Below are 13,686 nucleotides of genomic sequence, written 5' to 3' on the forward strand. Positions count from 1 at the left end.
TCCTGTGTCGGAAGAGGTAGCACCTGGCACAGGTATGAGGATCTGGGTCTTCCAGTGTCTGAGGAGGTAGCACCTGGCACAGGTATGAGGATCTGGGTCTTCCAGTGTTTGAGGAGGTGAGGTTGGACTCAGGTGTGAGGCCTTTGGGCTTCCAGTGCCTGAGGAGATAGCATCTGGCACAAGTATGAAGCCCTGAGTCTTCTAGTGTCTGGGGAAGTGAGGCTGGCTACAGGTATGAGGATCTGTGTCCATCAGTATCTGAGGAGGTGGGATCGGGTCCTGCTATGAGGATCTGGGTCTGTCCATGTCTAAGGAGGTAAGATCTGGCCCTGGTATGAGGATCTAGGACTGTCCATATCTGAGGAGTTACCGTCTGGTACAGGAATGAGGATCTGGGTCTGTCAATATCGGAGGAGGTAGGAATCTGGTACAGGTATGAGGATCTGCGTCTGTCAAAGTCTAAGGAGTTACCATCTGGTACAGGAATGAGGACCCGTGTCTTCCAGTGACTTTGGAGGTAGGATCTCGTACAGGTATGAGGATCTGGGTCTGTCAATGTCTGAGGTGGTAGGATCTGGCCCTGGTAGAGAATCCGGGTCTGTCCATGTCTCAGCAGGTAGGATGTGGCCCTGGTATGAGGATCCGGGTCTGTCAATTTCTGAGGAGGTGGGAATTTGGTACATGTATGAAGATCTGGGTCTGTCAGTATCTGGGGAGGTAGGATCTGGTACAGTTGTGAGGATCTGGGTCTTCAGGTGTCTGAGGAGGTGGCATTTGGCATAGGTATGAGAATCTGAATCTTCTAGTGTCTGAGGAGGTGGCATTTGGCACAGGTATGAGAATCTGAATCTTCTAATGTCTGAGGAGGTGGGATCTGGTATTAAGTATGAGAATCTGGTTCTGTCAGTAACCGAGGAGGTAGGATCTGGCGTAAGCATGAGGATCTGGGTCTGTCAATGTCTGAGGAGGCAGGATCTGGTACAGGTATGAGGATCTGGGTCTGCCACGTCGGGAGGTAAGATCTGGCATGAGTATGAGGATTTGGTTCTGTTCATGTCTGAGGAGGTAGGATCTTGTGCAGGTATAAGGATCTGGGTCTTTCAATGTCTGAGAAGATAGGATCTGGTACAGGTGTGAGGATCTGGGTCTGTTCATGTCTGAGGAGGTAGGTTCTGGCACTGGTAAGAGGATCTGGGTCTGTCAGTTTCTGAGGAGGTAGGATCTGGCCCTGGTAAGAAGATCTGGGTCTGTCAATTTCTGAGGAGGTGGGAACTGGCACAGTTGTGAGGATCTGGGTCTGTCAATATCTGAGGACGTAGGATCTGGTACAGGTATAAGGATCTGGGTCAGTCAGGGTATGAGGAGGTAAGATCTGGTACAGTATTGAGGATTTGGGACTGTCCATGTCTGAGGAGGTAGGATCTGATGCACATATAGGATCTGGGTCGGTCAGTGTCTAAGGAGGTAGGATCTGGCACAAGTATAAGGATCTGGATCTGTCAATGCCTGAGGAGGTGGGATCTGGTGCAGGTATAAGGATCTGGGTCGGTCAATATCTGAGGAGGTGTGATCTGGCCCTGGTATGAAGATCTGTGTCTTCCAGTGTCCTAGGAGGTAGGATCTGGCACTGGTATGAGGATCTGGGTCTGTCAATATCTGAAGAGGTAGGAATCGGTACAGGTATGGGATCTGCATCTGTCAATGTCTGAGGAGTTAGGAATCGTACAAGTATGAGGATCTGGGTCTTTCCATATCTGAGGAGGCAGGATCTGGATGTCTCCATGTCTGAGGAGGTAGAATCTGGGTCTGTCCATGTCTGAGGAGGTAGGATCTGGCATGAATATGACGATCTGGGTCTGTCAATGTCTGGAGAGGTAGGAATCCGGTACAGGTATGAGGATCTGCATCTGTCAATGTCTGAGGAGGTAGGACCTGGCCCTGGTATGAGGATCTGGGTCTGTCACTGTCTGAGGAGGTTGGAATCGTACAAGTATGAGGATCTGGGTCTCTCCATGCCTGAGGAGATAGGGTCTGGGTCTGTCCATGTCTGAGGAAGTAGGATCTGGCATGAGTATGAGGACCTGGGTCTGGCTGTGTCTGCGGAGTTAGGATCTGGCGCAGGTATAAGGATCTGGGTCTTTCAGTGTCTGACAAGGTAGGTTCTGGCCTTGGTATGAGGATCTGGGTCTATCAATGTCGGAGGAGTAGGAATCATAGAAGTATGAGGATCTGGGTCTGTCCATGTCTGAAGAGGTAGGATTAAGGTCTCTCCATGTCTGAGGAGGTAGGATCTGGGTCTGTCTGTGTCTGAGGAGGTAGGATCTTGCATGAATATGAGGACCTGGGTTTGTCCATGTCTGCAGAGGTAGGATCTGGCACAGGTATAAGGATCTGGATCTTTCCATGTCTGAGGAAGTAGGATCTGGTACAGGTATGAGGATCTGGGTTATAAGGATCTGGGTCTGTCCATGTCTGAGAAGGTAGGATCTGGCCCATTAGGATTATGAGGATCTGGGTCTGTCAGTATCTGAAGAGGTAGTATCTGAGCATGGATATAAGGATCTGGATCTGTCAGTATCTGAGGAAGTAGGATCTGGCCCTGGTATGAGGATCTGGGTCTGTCAGTATCTGAGGAGGTAGGATCTCATACAGGTATGAGGATCTGGGATTGTCAATATCTGAGGAGGTAGGATCTGGCACAGGCGTGAGCATCTGGGTCTGACCATGTCTAAAGAGTTGAAGCTGTGTGCAGGTATGAGGCCTTGGGTCTGCCAGTGTCTGGGGAGGTGAGGCTGGGCATGGGTGTGAGACCCTGGGTCTGTTCATATCTGAGGAGGTAGGATCTGGTATGAGTATGAGGATCTGGGTCTGTCCGTGTCTGAGGAGGTGGGCCCTGGCACAGGTATGAGGCCCTGGGTCTGCTGGTGTCTGCAGAGACAGGGCCCGACATCTCAGGGAAGACCATGGTAAGCTCTTCAGTTTGTCTTGTGGCTGTGGTCAGTCATGTGTAGTCTGCCCTGTTGGTCTTCCCACATGTTGCCAGCACCTGCCTGCTGCCTTGCTTCCTGGAGGTGGGTTGGGCCAGGGCCCTCCGAGATGCCCCTGTGCAAGACCAGGGACAGGGTTTCTGGCAGGAGGTGGGGGGCGGGGTGTGCCGGCCCTCCCTCAGCACCTTGTCCTGTCTCTCCTAGTGGGTGGGAGGACGCTACTCGCTGTGGTCGGCCATCGGACTCTCCATTGTCCTGCACGTGGGTGAGTGTGTGTGTTTCTGTGTCTTGCAGCCCCCGTGGGAGACAGTGTTGCAGTCTAAGGTCGGGGTAGGGGCCTCGTGTCCCTGAACATCATGCTGTCCTCACAGGCTGCTGGCCTCTCTGCAGCTGGCTGGGATATTTATTTCATGTCCAGAAGGAAGGTCTGGGTTTTTCTAGGTGTGCAAGTTGGCCCCTGTCTTTGCCCCTCACAACTGCAGTCCTGTCTCTCTCCTATCCTAGGCAGAGTCAGATCCCTGCACTCAGGGCCACCTCTCACTCGAGGGGCTTTGTCTAGGCCTGAGTCCTCCCATGTCATGTCTTCTGGCTCTCCATGCAGCCTTTCTTGGTTGCAGAAGGAGCTGTGCCCACTGCCCACAGGATGCAGGGTGTGGCCACTTCTGTTGACTCTGCTTTTGTGTCACAGGTTTTGACAACTTCGAGCAGCTGCTCTCGGGGGCTCACTGGATGGTGAGTGCTGAGGCTGGTTCTCTGGCAAGTGCTGGCCAGAGGCGCGTGTGTTGGTCCTGGTCCCCGGCTTTCACCCCCACTGTCCTGTCCCTCCCCTCCCTGTGCAGCTGCTCAGCTCCCACTCACCCTGCTCCTGTTTCAGGACCAGCACTTCCGCACGACACCCCTGGAGAAGAACGCCCCCGTCTTGCTGGCCCTGCTGGGTATCTGGTACATCAACTGCTTTGGGTGTGAGACACACGCCATGCTGCCCTATGACCAGTACCTGCACCGCTTTGCTGCGTACTTCCAGCAGGTACCAGCTGCCAAGCCAGGCCTTGGAGTCAGCAGGATTTGTAGGGGGTCTGGGAGGTCTAGGAACCTGGGTTTCAGCTCCTCCGGGAGCTCTTTGCCCCATTGCCCTTGGGCCTGACCGAGGTCCATCTGTGCCCCTTGTCTCAGGATGAATCTTTGTAACTGAGGTTGGTTCCATTTGAGTGTCATCTGAGTTTGATCACCATGGGAGGGGCATGACCGGTGATCATGGTGTCCTGGCTAGGGAGGTCCTGGCTTGGCTCAGGTGATGTTTCTCAGCTGGGGTCACTTCTTTCTTGAACATCACTATGCATGCCTACCATAGTGTCTGAGGACGTAGGATCTAGCCCTGGTATGAGGCCCTAGGTCTGTTAATATCTGGGGAGGCAGGATCTGGTACAGGTATGAGGATCTGGGTTTGTCCATGTCTGAGGAGGTGGGGTTTGGCCATAGGGTGGGGCCGCAAGCTGGAATCCCTTATAGGCTGTACTGCCTTTATCCCTCCAGAAAAGCAAGTCTGTATCTAGTCTGTGGTAGCCTCTTTGGACTACATGGCCCTCTTCTCCGTTGGGATCTTCAGAGCCCCCAAGAGGCTTAGCAGGCCCTCTCCTAGTCACATTATGTCCCGGAAAGCTTTTCCGCACCTGTCCCTGCTTTTCTTTTTGAACAAATTCTCACTCTGTTTCCCAGGCAGGAGTGCAGTGGCGCGATCTCGGCTCATTGCAACCTCTGCTTCCTGAGTTCAAGCGATTCCTGTGCCTCAGCCTCCCAAGTAGCTGGGATTGCAGGCATGCACCACCTCGCCTGGCTAATTTTTGTATTTTTAGTGGAGATGGGGTTTCACTATGTTGCCCAGGCTGGTTTTGAACTCCTGGCCTCAAGCGATCCACCTGCCTTGGCCTCCCAAAGTGCTGGGATTACAGGCATGAGCCACCGTGCTCGACCCTATCCTTGCTTTTGTTTAGTACAAAGCCAGTCCCTGTCCAGCAGCTCTTGAGTTGCTTTGGGCAGGTACAGAAGGCTTCACCAACACCTGGAAGCAAATCCTGTGATTGAAGGAGAGGCCAAGGTTCCCCAAATCCCAGCTGCCTTGGTGAGGGTTGCCATGACCAGGGCCCAGGTGGGTACCCAAAGCCTAGCGTTTAGTTGTGGTGACAGCCCTCAGAGGCTGTACTCTTAGCCGGGCATGGTGGCTGATGCCTGCAATCCCAGCACCTTGGGAGGCAGAGGCTGGGGGGGATTGCTTGAGGCCAGAAGTTCAACAACAGCCTGGGCAACATAGGTGAGACCTGGTCTCTACAAAAAAACCCACAAAAACTAACAGTAGCCGAGCATGGTGGTGCAGCACCTGTAGTCCCAGCTACTTGGGAGGCTGAGGCAAGAGGCTTGCTTGAGCCCAAGAGGTCGAGGCTTCAGTGAGCTATGATTCTACCACTGTACTCCAGCCTGGGTGACAGAGTGAGACTCTGTCTGTTGGGGAAAAAAAGAAGCTGTGCACTCTGGACCCCAGCCTGCTCTCCCTTAAGAAATGGGCTCATTTTGTGACCGATTTTGTCTTTAGGGAGGTCCTTGCCTGACCTCCAGACCCACCTTTTCCTGGGCATGAGTCCTTCCTGCACAGTGGCCTAAGCTGGAAAGGTTGGGAGGCTTTCACCGGTATGGGGAGGAAGGGGATCGTGCCTGTGGACACGTGTGCAGGTCCACCTCACGGGGTCAGGGCAGGGTGGGTCTGCCGGGAGCATCTGGGCAGGACTTGGTCATGGTGCAGGAAGGAGCAGGATTTGGGTACAGTATGTGAAGGATCAAGACTTGCATGTAGAGGGTTGGGTTTTTTTTCTTTCTTTTCTTTTCCCTTTTTTTTTTTTTTGAGATGGAGTTTTTCTCTTGTTGCCCAGTCTGGAGTGCAGTGGCAAGATCTCGGCTCACCACAACCTCCACCTCCCGGATTCAAGCGATTCTCCTGCCTCAGCCTCCCAAGCAGCTGGGATTACAGGCATGCGCCATCACACCTGGCTAATTTTGTATTTTTAGTAGAGACAGGGTTTCTCCATGTTAGTCAGGCTGGTCTCAAACTCCCAACCTCAGGTGATCCACCCGCCTTGGCCTCCCAAAGTGCTGGAATTACAGGCTTGAGCCACCGCACTCAGCCTCTTTCTTTCTTTTTAAATGTTCTTTCATTTTGCCAAGGACTGGGTTTCTGTTCCTTTTCCAGGGCGACATGGAGTCCAATGGGAAATACATCACCAAATCTGGCACCCGTGTGGACCACCAGACAGGCCCCATTGTGTGGGGGGAGCCAGGGACCAATGGCCAGCATGCTTTTTACCAGCTCATCCACCAAGGTAGGCCGCTGTGGCCTGGGAAGGGTGATGTTGGGGAGGGAAAGGATCTTCCAGAAGAGATATCTCACTTAGGTCAGTGCCCTCCTCTAGGCCATATGGCTACCTCCCATGGGCTGGGGTCATGTGGGTGACCACAGTGTCCTTCACAGGCACCAAGATGATACCCTGTGACTTCCTTATCCCGGTCCAGACCCAGCACCCCATACGGAAGGGTTTGCATCACAAGGTAAGAGCCCCCATCTGGCCCCATCTGGAGGGTCTGGCTCACATTGCACCCAGACCTCTGAAAACCTGGTGCATTGGTTGGCAATCACGTTAGTTTTCTATTCCTGCCGTAACAAATGACAACAAACATGGAGGCTTAAAACGACACTCTTCTTTTTTGGGGTGGGGAGCGGGGACAGAGTCTTGCTCTGTCGCCCAGGCTGGAGTGCAGTGGCATGATCTTGGCTCACTGCGAACTTCCCCTCCCGGCCTCAAGTGATTCTTATGCCTCAGCCTCCCAAGTAGCTGGGACTGCAAGCACTCACCACCATGGCCAGCTAATTTTTGTAGTTTTGGTAGAGGGGGGTTTCACTGTGTTGGCCAGGTTGGTCTTGAACTCATGACCTCAAGTGATCCACCTGCCTCGGCCTCCCTAAGTGCTGGGATTATAGGCATGAGCCACCGCACCTGGCCTATCTGAAGAGTTTCTGAAGCTCAAATATCCAGCAGGCCCTGCTGTGTCTCTGCTTAGAGTCTTGCAGGCTGAAATCACGGTGTCATCAGGACTGTGTTTCTTTCTGGAGACTTTAGGGGAAAAGCGTTTTCCATGCTTGTCAGGTGGTTGGCAGAATTCATTTCTCTATGGTTGTGGAACTGAAGTCCAGCTTCCTTGCTGTGGGCTGAAGGTCATTCTCAGATTCTCAGAGGTCACCTGCATTCTCTAGCTTGCGGGCCTCTTCACTGCAGAACCAGCAATGGCAGGTTAAATCCTTCTCTGAAGCTTTGATTCTGTCTTGCCACTTCTGTTGCATCTCTCTGACTGACTTGTTGACCTTCCTCTTCTACATTTTTCTTTTATTCCCTGAGTGACAGCGCCGTGCTGTGTTGTCTAGGCTGGACTTCAGTGGCATGATCACAGTTCACTGCATTCTCGACGTCCCAGGCTCAAGCAGTCTTCCTGTCTTGGCCCCTCAAATAGCTGAGACTTATAGGCACACACTACCATGCCTGGCTAACTTTTAAACTTTTTGTAGAGACGGGGTTTCACTATGTTGTCTAGGCTGGTCTCCAACTCCTGGGCTCAAGTGATTCTCCTGCCTGGGCCTCCCAAAGTTTTGGGATTACAGGCATGAGCCACCGTGCCCGGCCCTCTTTTACTTTTAAGGGCCAGTGTGATTAGATTGGGGCCACTAGATAATCCAGGAAAATCTCCCCTTTTGTTTATTTTATTTTTATTTTTTTATTTTAGAGATAGCATGTCACTCTGTTGCTGAGGCTGGAGTGCAGTGGCCCAATCATAGCTCACTACAGCCTGGAACTCCTGGGCTCGAGCAATCCTTTTATCTCAGCCTCCTGTGTAGCTGGGACCACAGATGTGCACCATGCCTGGTTAATTTTTTTTTTTTTTTTTTTTAAAGAGACAGAGTCTTGCTCTGTTGCCCAGGCTGGGGTGCAGTGGCACAATCAGGCTCTCTGCAGCCTCACCCTCCTGGGCTCAAGCAATCCTCCTACCTCAGCCTCCTGAGTAGCTGGGAACAGGCACATGCCACCACACCTAGCTGATTTTTTTATTTTTATTTTTTGTAGAGATGGAGTCTCACTATGTTGCCCAAGCTGCCCTCGAACTCCTTCAGAGAATTTATTGTGCTTTGTCTTAGGTGTGCAGAGCAGCACAGGGTTACGGTAGCACAATCTTGGGAGTCAGTGAGCTGGATTGAATTCTGATTCTTCCTGTCTATAGTTCTGTGATCCAGCACTGTGGACTTGCGGAACCCAAGGCTCTACTAGAACAGGGCGATGATGCCTTTCCTCCTTAGGATGTTAGTATTATTTCTTTTTCTTTTTCTTTTTCTTTTTCTTTTTCGAGACACTGTTTCACTTTGTTGCCCCTGCTGGAGTGCAGTAGTGGGACCTTGGCTCACTGCAACCTCGGCTCACTGCAACCTCAGCCTCCTGGGTTCAAGTGATTGTTGTGCTTAAGCCCTCCAGAGTAGCTGGAATTACAGTTGCACACCATCATGCCCAGCTACCTTCTTAGGATCTTAAAATATACATGTTGGTAAAATTATGAGCAGGATCCCGGCAAGTGGTGTGTAGTTCTTTTTTTTTTTTTTTTTTTTTTTTGAGACGGAGTCTCACTCTGTCGCCCAGGCTGGAGTGCAGTGGCGCGATCTCGGCTCACTGCAAGCTCCGCCTCCCGGGTTCACGCCATTCTCCTGCCTCAGCCTCTCCGAGTAGCTGGGACTACAGGCGCCCGCCACCACGCCCGGCTAATTTTTTTTGTATTTTTAGTAGAGACGGGGTTTCACCGTGGTCTCGATCTCCTGACCTCGTGATCCACCCGCCTCGGCCTCCCAAAGTGCTGGGATTACAAGCGTGAGCCACCGCGCCCGGCAGTTCTTTTTTTTTTTTGAGACGGAGTCTAGGTCTGTCGCCCAGGCTGGAGTGCAGTGGCGTGATCTCGGCTCACTGCACCCTCTGCCTCCCAGGTTCAAGTGATTCTCCTGCCTCAGCCTCCTGCCTGATTACAGGCATGCGCCACCACGCCCAGCTAAATTTTTTTTTGGTATTTTTAGTAGAGATGGGGTTTTACCACGTTGGTCAGGCTGGTCTCGAGCTCCTGACCTTGTGGTCCACCCACCTTGGCCTCTCAAAGTGTCGGGATTACAGGCATGAGCCACCGCGTCTGGCCACTGGTGTGTAGTTCTTAAAGAGCAGTTATCACTGTTCCCTGCCTTGTGGTGTCATCGGATGTGTCCCCCTCGCTCCAACTGAGCTATACAGTGAGTGACCCAGGCTGGGACTGACCCCTGCTGAGAAGTGCCAGGCGGTCTTGTCCCTCTGCCTGAAGCCCAGACAGTGCTCTCAAGCATAACTGATGTCTCGCTCATCAGATCCTCCTGGCCAACTTCCTGGCCCAGACAGAGGCCCTGATGAGGGGAAAATCGACGGAGGAGGCCCGAAAGGAGCTCCAGGCCGCGGGCAAGAGTCCAGAGGACCTTGAGAGGCTGCTGCCACATAAGGTCAGCATTTCTGCATTCAGCTTTGGAGTGCATGCTGGAGTTGGAGGTGTGAAGCTATGGCACCAGGCAGGGGCCTGGGGCATGCGTGGCTTGTCCTGCAGAGTGGGAGGGCCTGTCCTCACAGACCTGCACGTCTCAGCCTCTGGGGTAGGGTGTGCTTCCCTTCAAGGGATTTAGGGATCAGGACTCGCTTGGAGACATACATTGGTGTTTTCTGCAGGTCTTTGAAGGAAATCGCCCAACCAACTCCATTGTGTTCACCAAGCTCACACCATTCATGCTTGGAGCCTTGGTCGGTGAGTGAGTAGGGGAAAGGTCCTGGCTTGGGGTAGGTTGGAATGGGCTTGTGGAACCCTGACGTGCCCTGTCACTTCTGCAGCCATGTATGAGCACAAGATCTTCGTTCAGGGCATCATCTGGGACATCAACAGCTTTGATCAGTGGGGGTGAGTTGCTCACTTAGGGGAGGGCCGGGAATACCTTTGGGTCGGCTCAGGGATTTCAGTAGCAACGTTAGAGCCTTCCTCATACCATTCTTCCCTTCCCTTCTTGGCAGAGTGGAGCTGGGAAAGCAGTTGGCTAAGAAAATTGAGCCTGAGCTTGATGGCAGCGCTCAAGTGACCTCTCATGATGCTTCTACCAACGGGCTCATCAACTTCATCAAGCAGCAGCGCGAAGCCAGAGTCCAGTAAACTCGTGCTCAGCCACAGCCTCCTCTGTGACTCCTCTTTCTCTTCTCGTCCCTCCTCCCCAGAGCCGGCACTACATGGTCCTGGACACCACCCAGGTGTCCTCTGGTGGGCTTGGACCACGAGCCCTTAGCAGGGAAGGCTGGTCTCCCTGAGCCTAACCCCAGCCCCTCCATGTCTACGCTCCCTCTGTGTTACAATTGGCTGAAGTGTTTTTGTGCAGCTGACTTTTCTGACCCATGTTCACGTTGTTCACATCCCATATAGAAAAATAAAGATGCCACAGAGGAGGTTGTAGGCTTAGCCTCTGATTTTTTTTCCTGCGATGGTGCTTTATGTAGCAGAAGGCAAGAGAGCTCAGCAGGACGCAGGCTGTGCCTCCATGGACACTGAACACTAAGTGGTGAGTGGGTCTAGAGTGGAGCAAGGTGCCCTGAGAAGACAGTAGTGGGATGGGGGCACAATCAGTCAGGAGGGCAACTTGGCCTGTGTCACCAAATCCCAAGACTGTTTTCCACTCCTCACCTCTGTGACTGGAGAAATTGGATACTCTGTTCACTCAATGGTTCTAAAAACTGCATTGAGATTTTGTTTGTTTGGGGTGAATTCCTGGACAAGACCAAGGATGACTTTCATCTCCTGGCAAGATGCTCAGGTAGTTCTTTCGGTTTGAAAGGCAGATACTGAAAACTGGAATTTTTTTTTTTTTTTTTAGTCTCGCTCTGTCACCCAGGCTGGAGTGCAGTGGTGCAATCTCGGCTCACTGCAACCTCCGCCTTCTGGATTCAAGCCATTCTCCTGCCTCAGCCTCCAGAGTAGCTGGGATTACATGGCGCACACCACCATGCCCAGCTAATTTTTGTATTTTTAATAGTGAAGGGGTTTTACCATGTTGGGCAGGCTGGTCTTGAACTCCTGACCTCAGGTGATCCACCCGCCTCAGCCTCCCGAAGTGCTGGGATTACAGGTGTAAGCCACCAAGCCCGGCCCTTTTTTTTTTATTTTAAAGTTTTTGATTCACTGGTTTTTTGAGACAGGGTCTTGCTTCATTGCCCAGGCCAGAGTGCAGTAGCGTGATCACAGATCACTGCAGCCCCAACCACTCGGGCTGAAGTAATCCTCTTGCCTCAGCCCCCCAAGTAGTTGAGACTACAGGTTGTACCACTATGCCCTGCTAGTTTTTTCATTTTTTGTAGAGATGGGTCTTGCTATGTTGCCCAAACTAGACTGGTCTTGAATTCCTGGGCTCGAGATCTCTCACCTCAGCCTCCCACAGTGCTGGGATTACAGGCGTGAGCCACCACACCCAGCCTATTCAAAATTTTTTTTTTAGAAACAGGGTCTTTGTTGCCCAGGCTGGACTGCAGTGATGCAATCATAGCTTACTGAAGCCTCAAATTCCCAGGCTAAGGTGATCTTCTCACCTCAGCCTTCCAAGTAGCTGGGTCCACAGATGCATGCCAGTACACCCAGCTCATTTAAAAAAAATTTTTTTTTTTTTTTGAGAAAGAGTCTTGCTCTGTCACCCCGGCTGGAGTGCAGTGGCATGATCTCGGCTCACTGCAAGCTCCACCTCCCGAGTTCACGCCATTCTCCTGCCTCAGCCTCCTGAGTAGCTGGGACTACAGGCGCCCACCACCATACCCGGCTAATTTTTTGTATTTTAAGTAGAGACGGGGTTTCACCGTGTTAGCCAGGATGGTCTCGATCTCCTGATCTCGTGATCCACCCGCCTCGGCCTCCCAAAGGGCTGGGATTACAGGCGTGCGCCACCGCACCTGGCTCATTTTAAAATTTTTGTAGATCAGTGTACCGTTGTAAAAAAAAATAAGAAAAATTAAAAATAAATTTTTGTAGTGATAGGATCCCACTGAGGCCAGAGAATAGGGTCTGGAGACAAGGGAGCATTCACTTCAGCCTCTGATTGGCGGCAGGCCAAGTCTTTATTTACGTAGGGTGTAACCAAATAGGAAACCTCTAAAGGGTACTTAAACCCCAGATTTTCTGAACAGGGCACTGGCTTGAACCTCTTCCCGCTTTGTGGAGTGTACTTTCGCTTCAATAAATCTGTGCTTTTGTTCCTTCTTTTGTTGCTTTGTGTGTTTTGTCCACCTCTTTGTTCAATATTCCAAGAACCTGGATGATTTGTAGTTAAGACCCTCCCCTGGTAGTACTACTGTGTTGCCCAGGCTTATCTTCAACTCCTGGGCTTAAGCCATCCTCCTGCCTTGGCCTCCGAAAGTGTTGGGATTACAGGCGCAAGCCACCGTGCCTAGCATCACAGGGACTTTTAAAGCTGTCAGGTTGAAGTGTGATAAAAAAGGAGTAAACAGGTTTCATCTCCAGGTCCTTGCTGGGCTAGAGCCAAACCTTGCAAAGGCTGGTGCTTCCTCCTTTGAGGTGTAGATCCTTGAAAACATACATTTCCTTTGCATACCATGTTATGAATCCTAAAGTAATGTTTTTGCAGCCTGCATTTTTAAAAAGTCAGGTTTATTGGGGTGTGATTTACATATAGTAAGATTCACCTTTCTTTGGTATACAGTTCTGAGTTTTCACAAGTGTATATACAGTCTTACAACCATTACAGATGAGATATACAGCATTTTCCTCACCCTCAAAAGTTCCTGACACTTGTTGTCCAGTCCTACTCCCTCATCCCAACTCCTGACTACCATTGATCTTATTTTTTTTTTCCCTGAAGTTCTGCTTTTACCAGAACGGTGCCTTTGTGTCTGGCTTTTTCCTGTGATGCTTTTGAAATTCATCCATGCTGTGCTGCAGGAATTGAAAAAACTCTATTGTGTGGCTGGGCGTGGTGGCTCACACCTGTAATACTAATACTTTGGGAGGCTGAGGCGGGCAGATCACTTGATTTCAGGAGTTCAAAACCAGCCTGGCCAACATGGTGAAACCCCGTCTCTACTAAAAATACAAAAAAGTCCGGGCGCGGTGGCTCACACCTGTAATCCCAGTACTTTGGGAGGCCGAGGTGGGCGGGTCACCTGAGGTTGGCAGTTTGAGACCAGCCTGACCAACATGGAGAAACCCGTCTCTATTAAAAATACACAATTAGCTGGGTGTGGTGGCACGTGCCTGTAATCTCAGCTACTCGGGAGGCTAAGGCAGAAGAATCGCTTGAACCCAGGAGGCAGAGGTTGCAGTGAGCTGGGATCACGCCATTGTACTCCAGCCTGAGCAACAAGAGCGGAACTCCGTCTCAAAAAAAAAAAAAAAAAAAAAAAAAAAGCCGGGCGCCGGGCGTGATGGTGGGCGCCTGTAATCCCAGCTACTTGGGGGTCTGAGGCAGGAGAATCGCTTGAACCTGGGAGGCGGAGGTGCAGTGGGATGGCGCCACTGCACTCCAGCCTAGGCGACCCAGTGAGACTCTGTCTCAAAAACAAAGCAAAACAAA

The 13,686-nt window shown here is 51.5% G+C and overlaps 1 protein-coding gene across 1 annotated transcript in view; it reads left to right on the forward strand.

Annotated features, from left to right (window-relative positions):
- Nucleotides 1-10,568, forward strand: part of GPI (glucose-6-phosphate isomerase) — a 35,945-nt gene extending 25,377 nt beyond the window's left edge. Inside the window, exons 11-19 of the mRNA XM_032170420.2 lie at nt 3,192-3,252; nt 3,676-3,719; nt 3,862-4,014; nt 6,226-6,355; nt 6,505-6,581; nt 9,454-9,582; nt 9,803-9,878; nt 9,962-10,028; nt 10,139-10,568. Of these exons, the coding sequence (XP_032026311.1) occupies nt 3,192-3,252; nt 3,676-3,719; nt 3,862-4,014; nt 6,226-6,355; nt 6,505-6,581; nt 9,454-9,582; nt 9,803-9,878; nt 9,962-10,028; nt 10,139-10,274 (873 nt within the window). The 3' untranslated portion in view covers nt 10,275-10,568. The remainder of the gene's footprint in view (nt 1-3,191; nt 3,253-3,675; nt 3,720-3,861; nt 4,015-6,225; nt 6,356-6,504; nt 6,582-9,453; nt 9,583-9,802; nt 9,879-9,961; nt 10,029-10,138) is intronic.
- Nucleotides 10,569-13,686: the final 3,118 nt, after the last annotated feature.

This window comes from Hylobates moloch, unplaced genomic scaffold, assembly GCF_009828535.3.
Source record: "Hylobates moloch isolate HMO894 unplaced genomic scaffold, HMol_V3 SCAFFOLD_12, whole genome shotgun sequence".
NCBI classification, from domain to species: Eukaryota; Metazoa; Chordata; class Mammalia; order Primates; family Hylobatidae; genus Hylobates; species Hylobates moloch.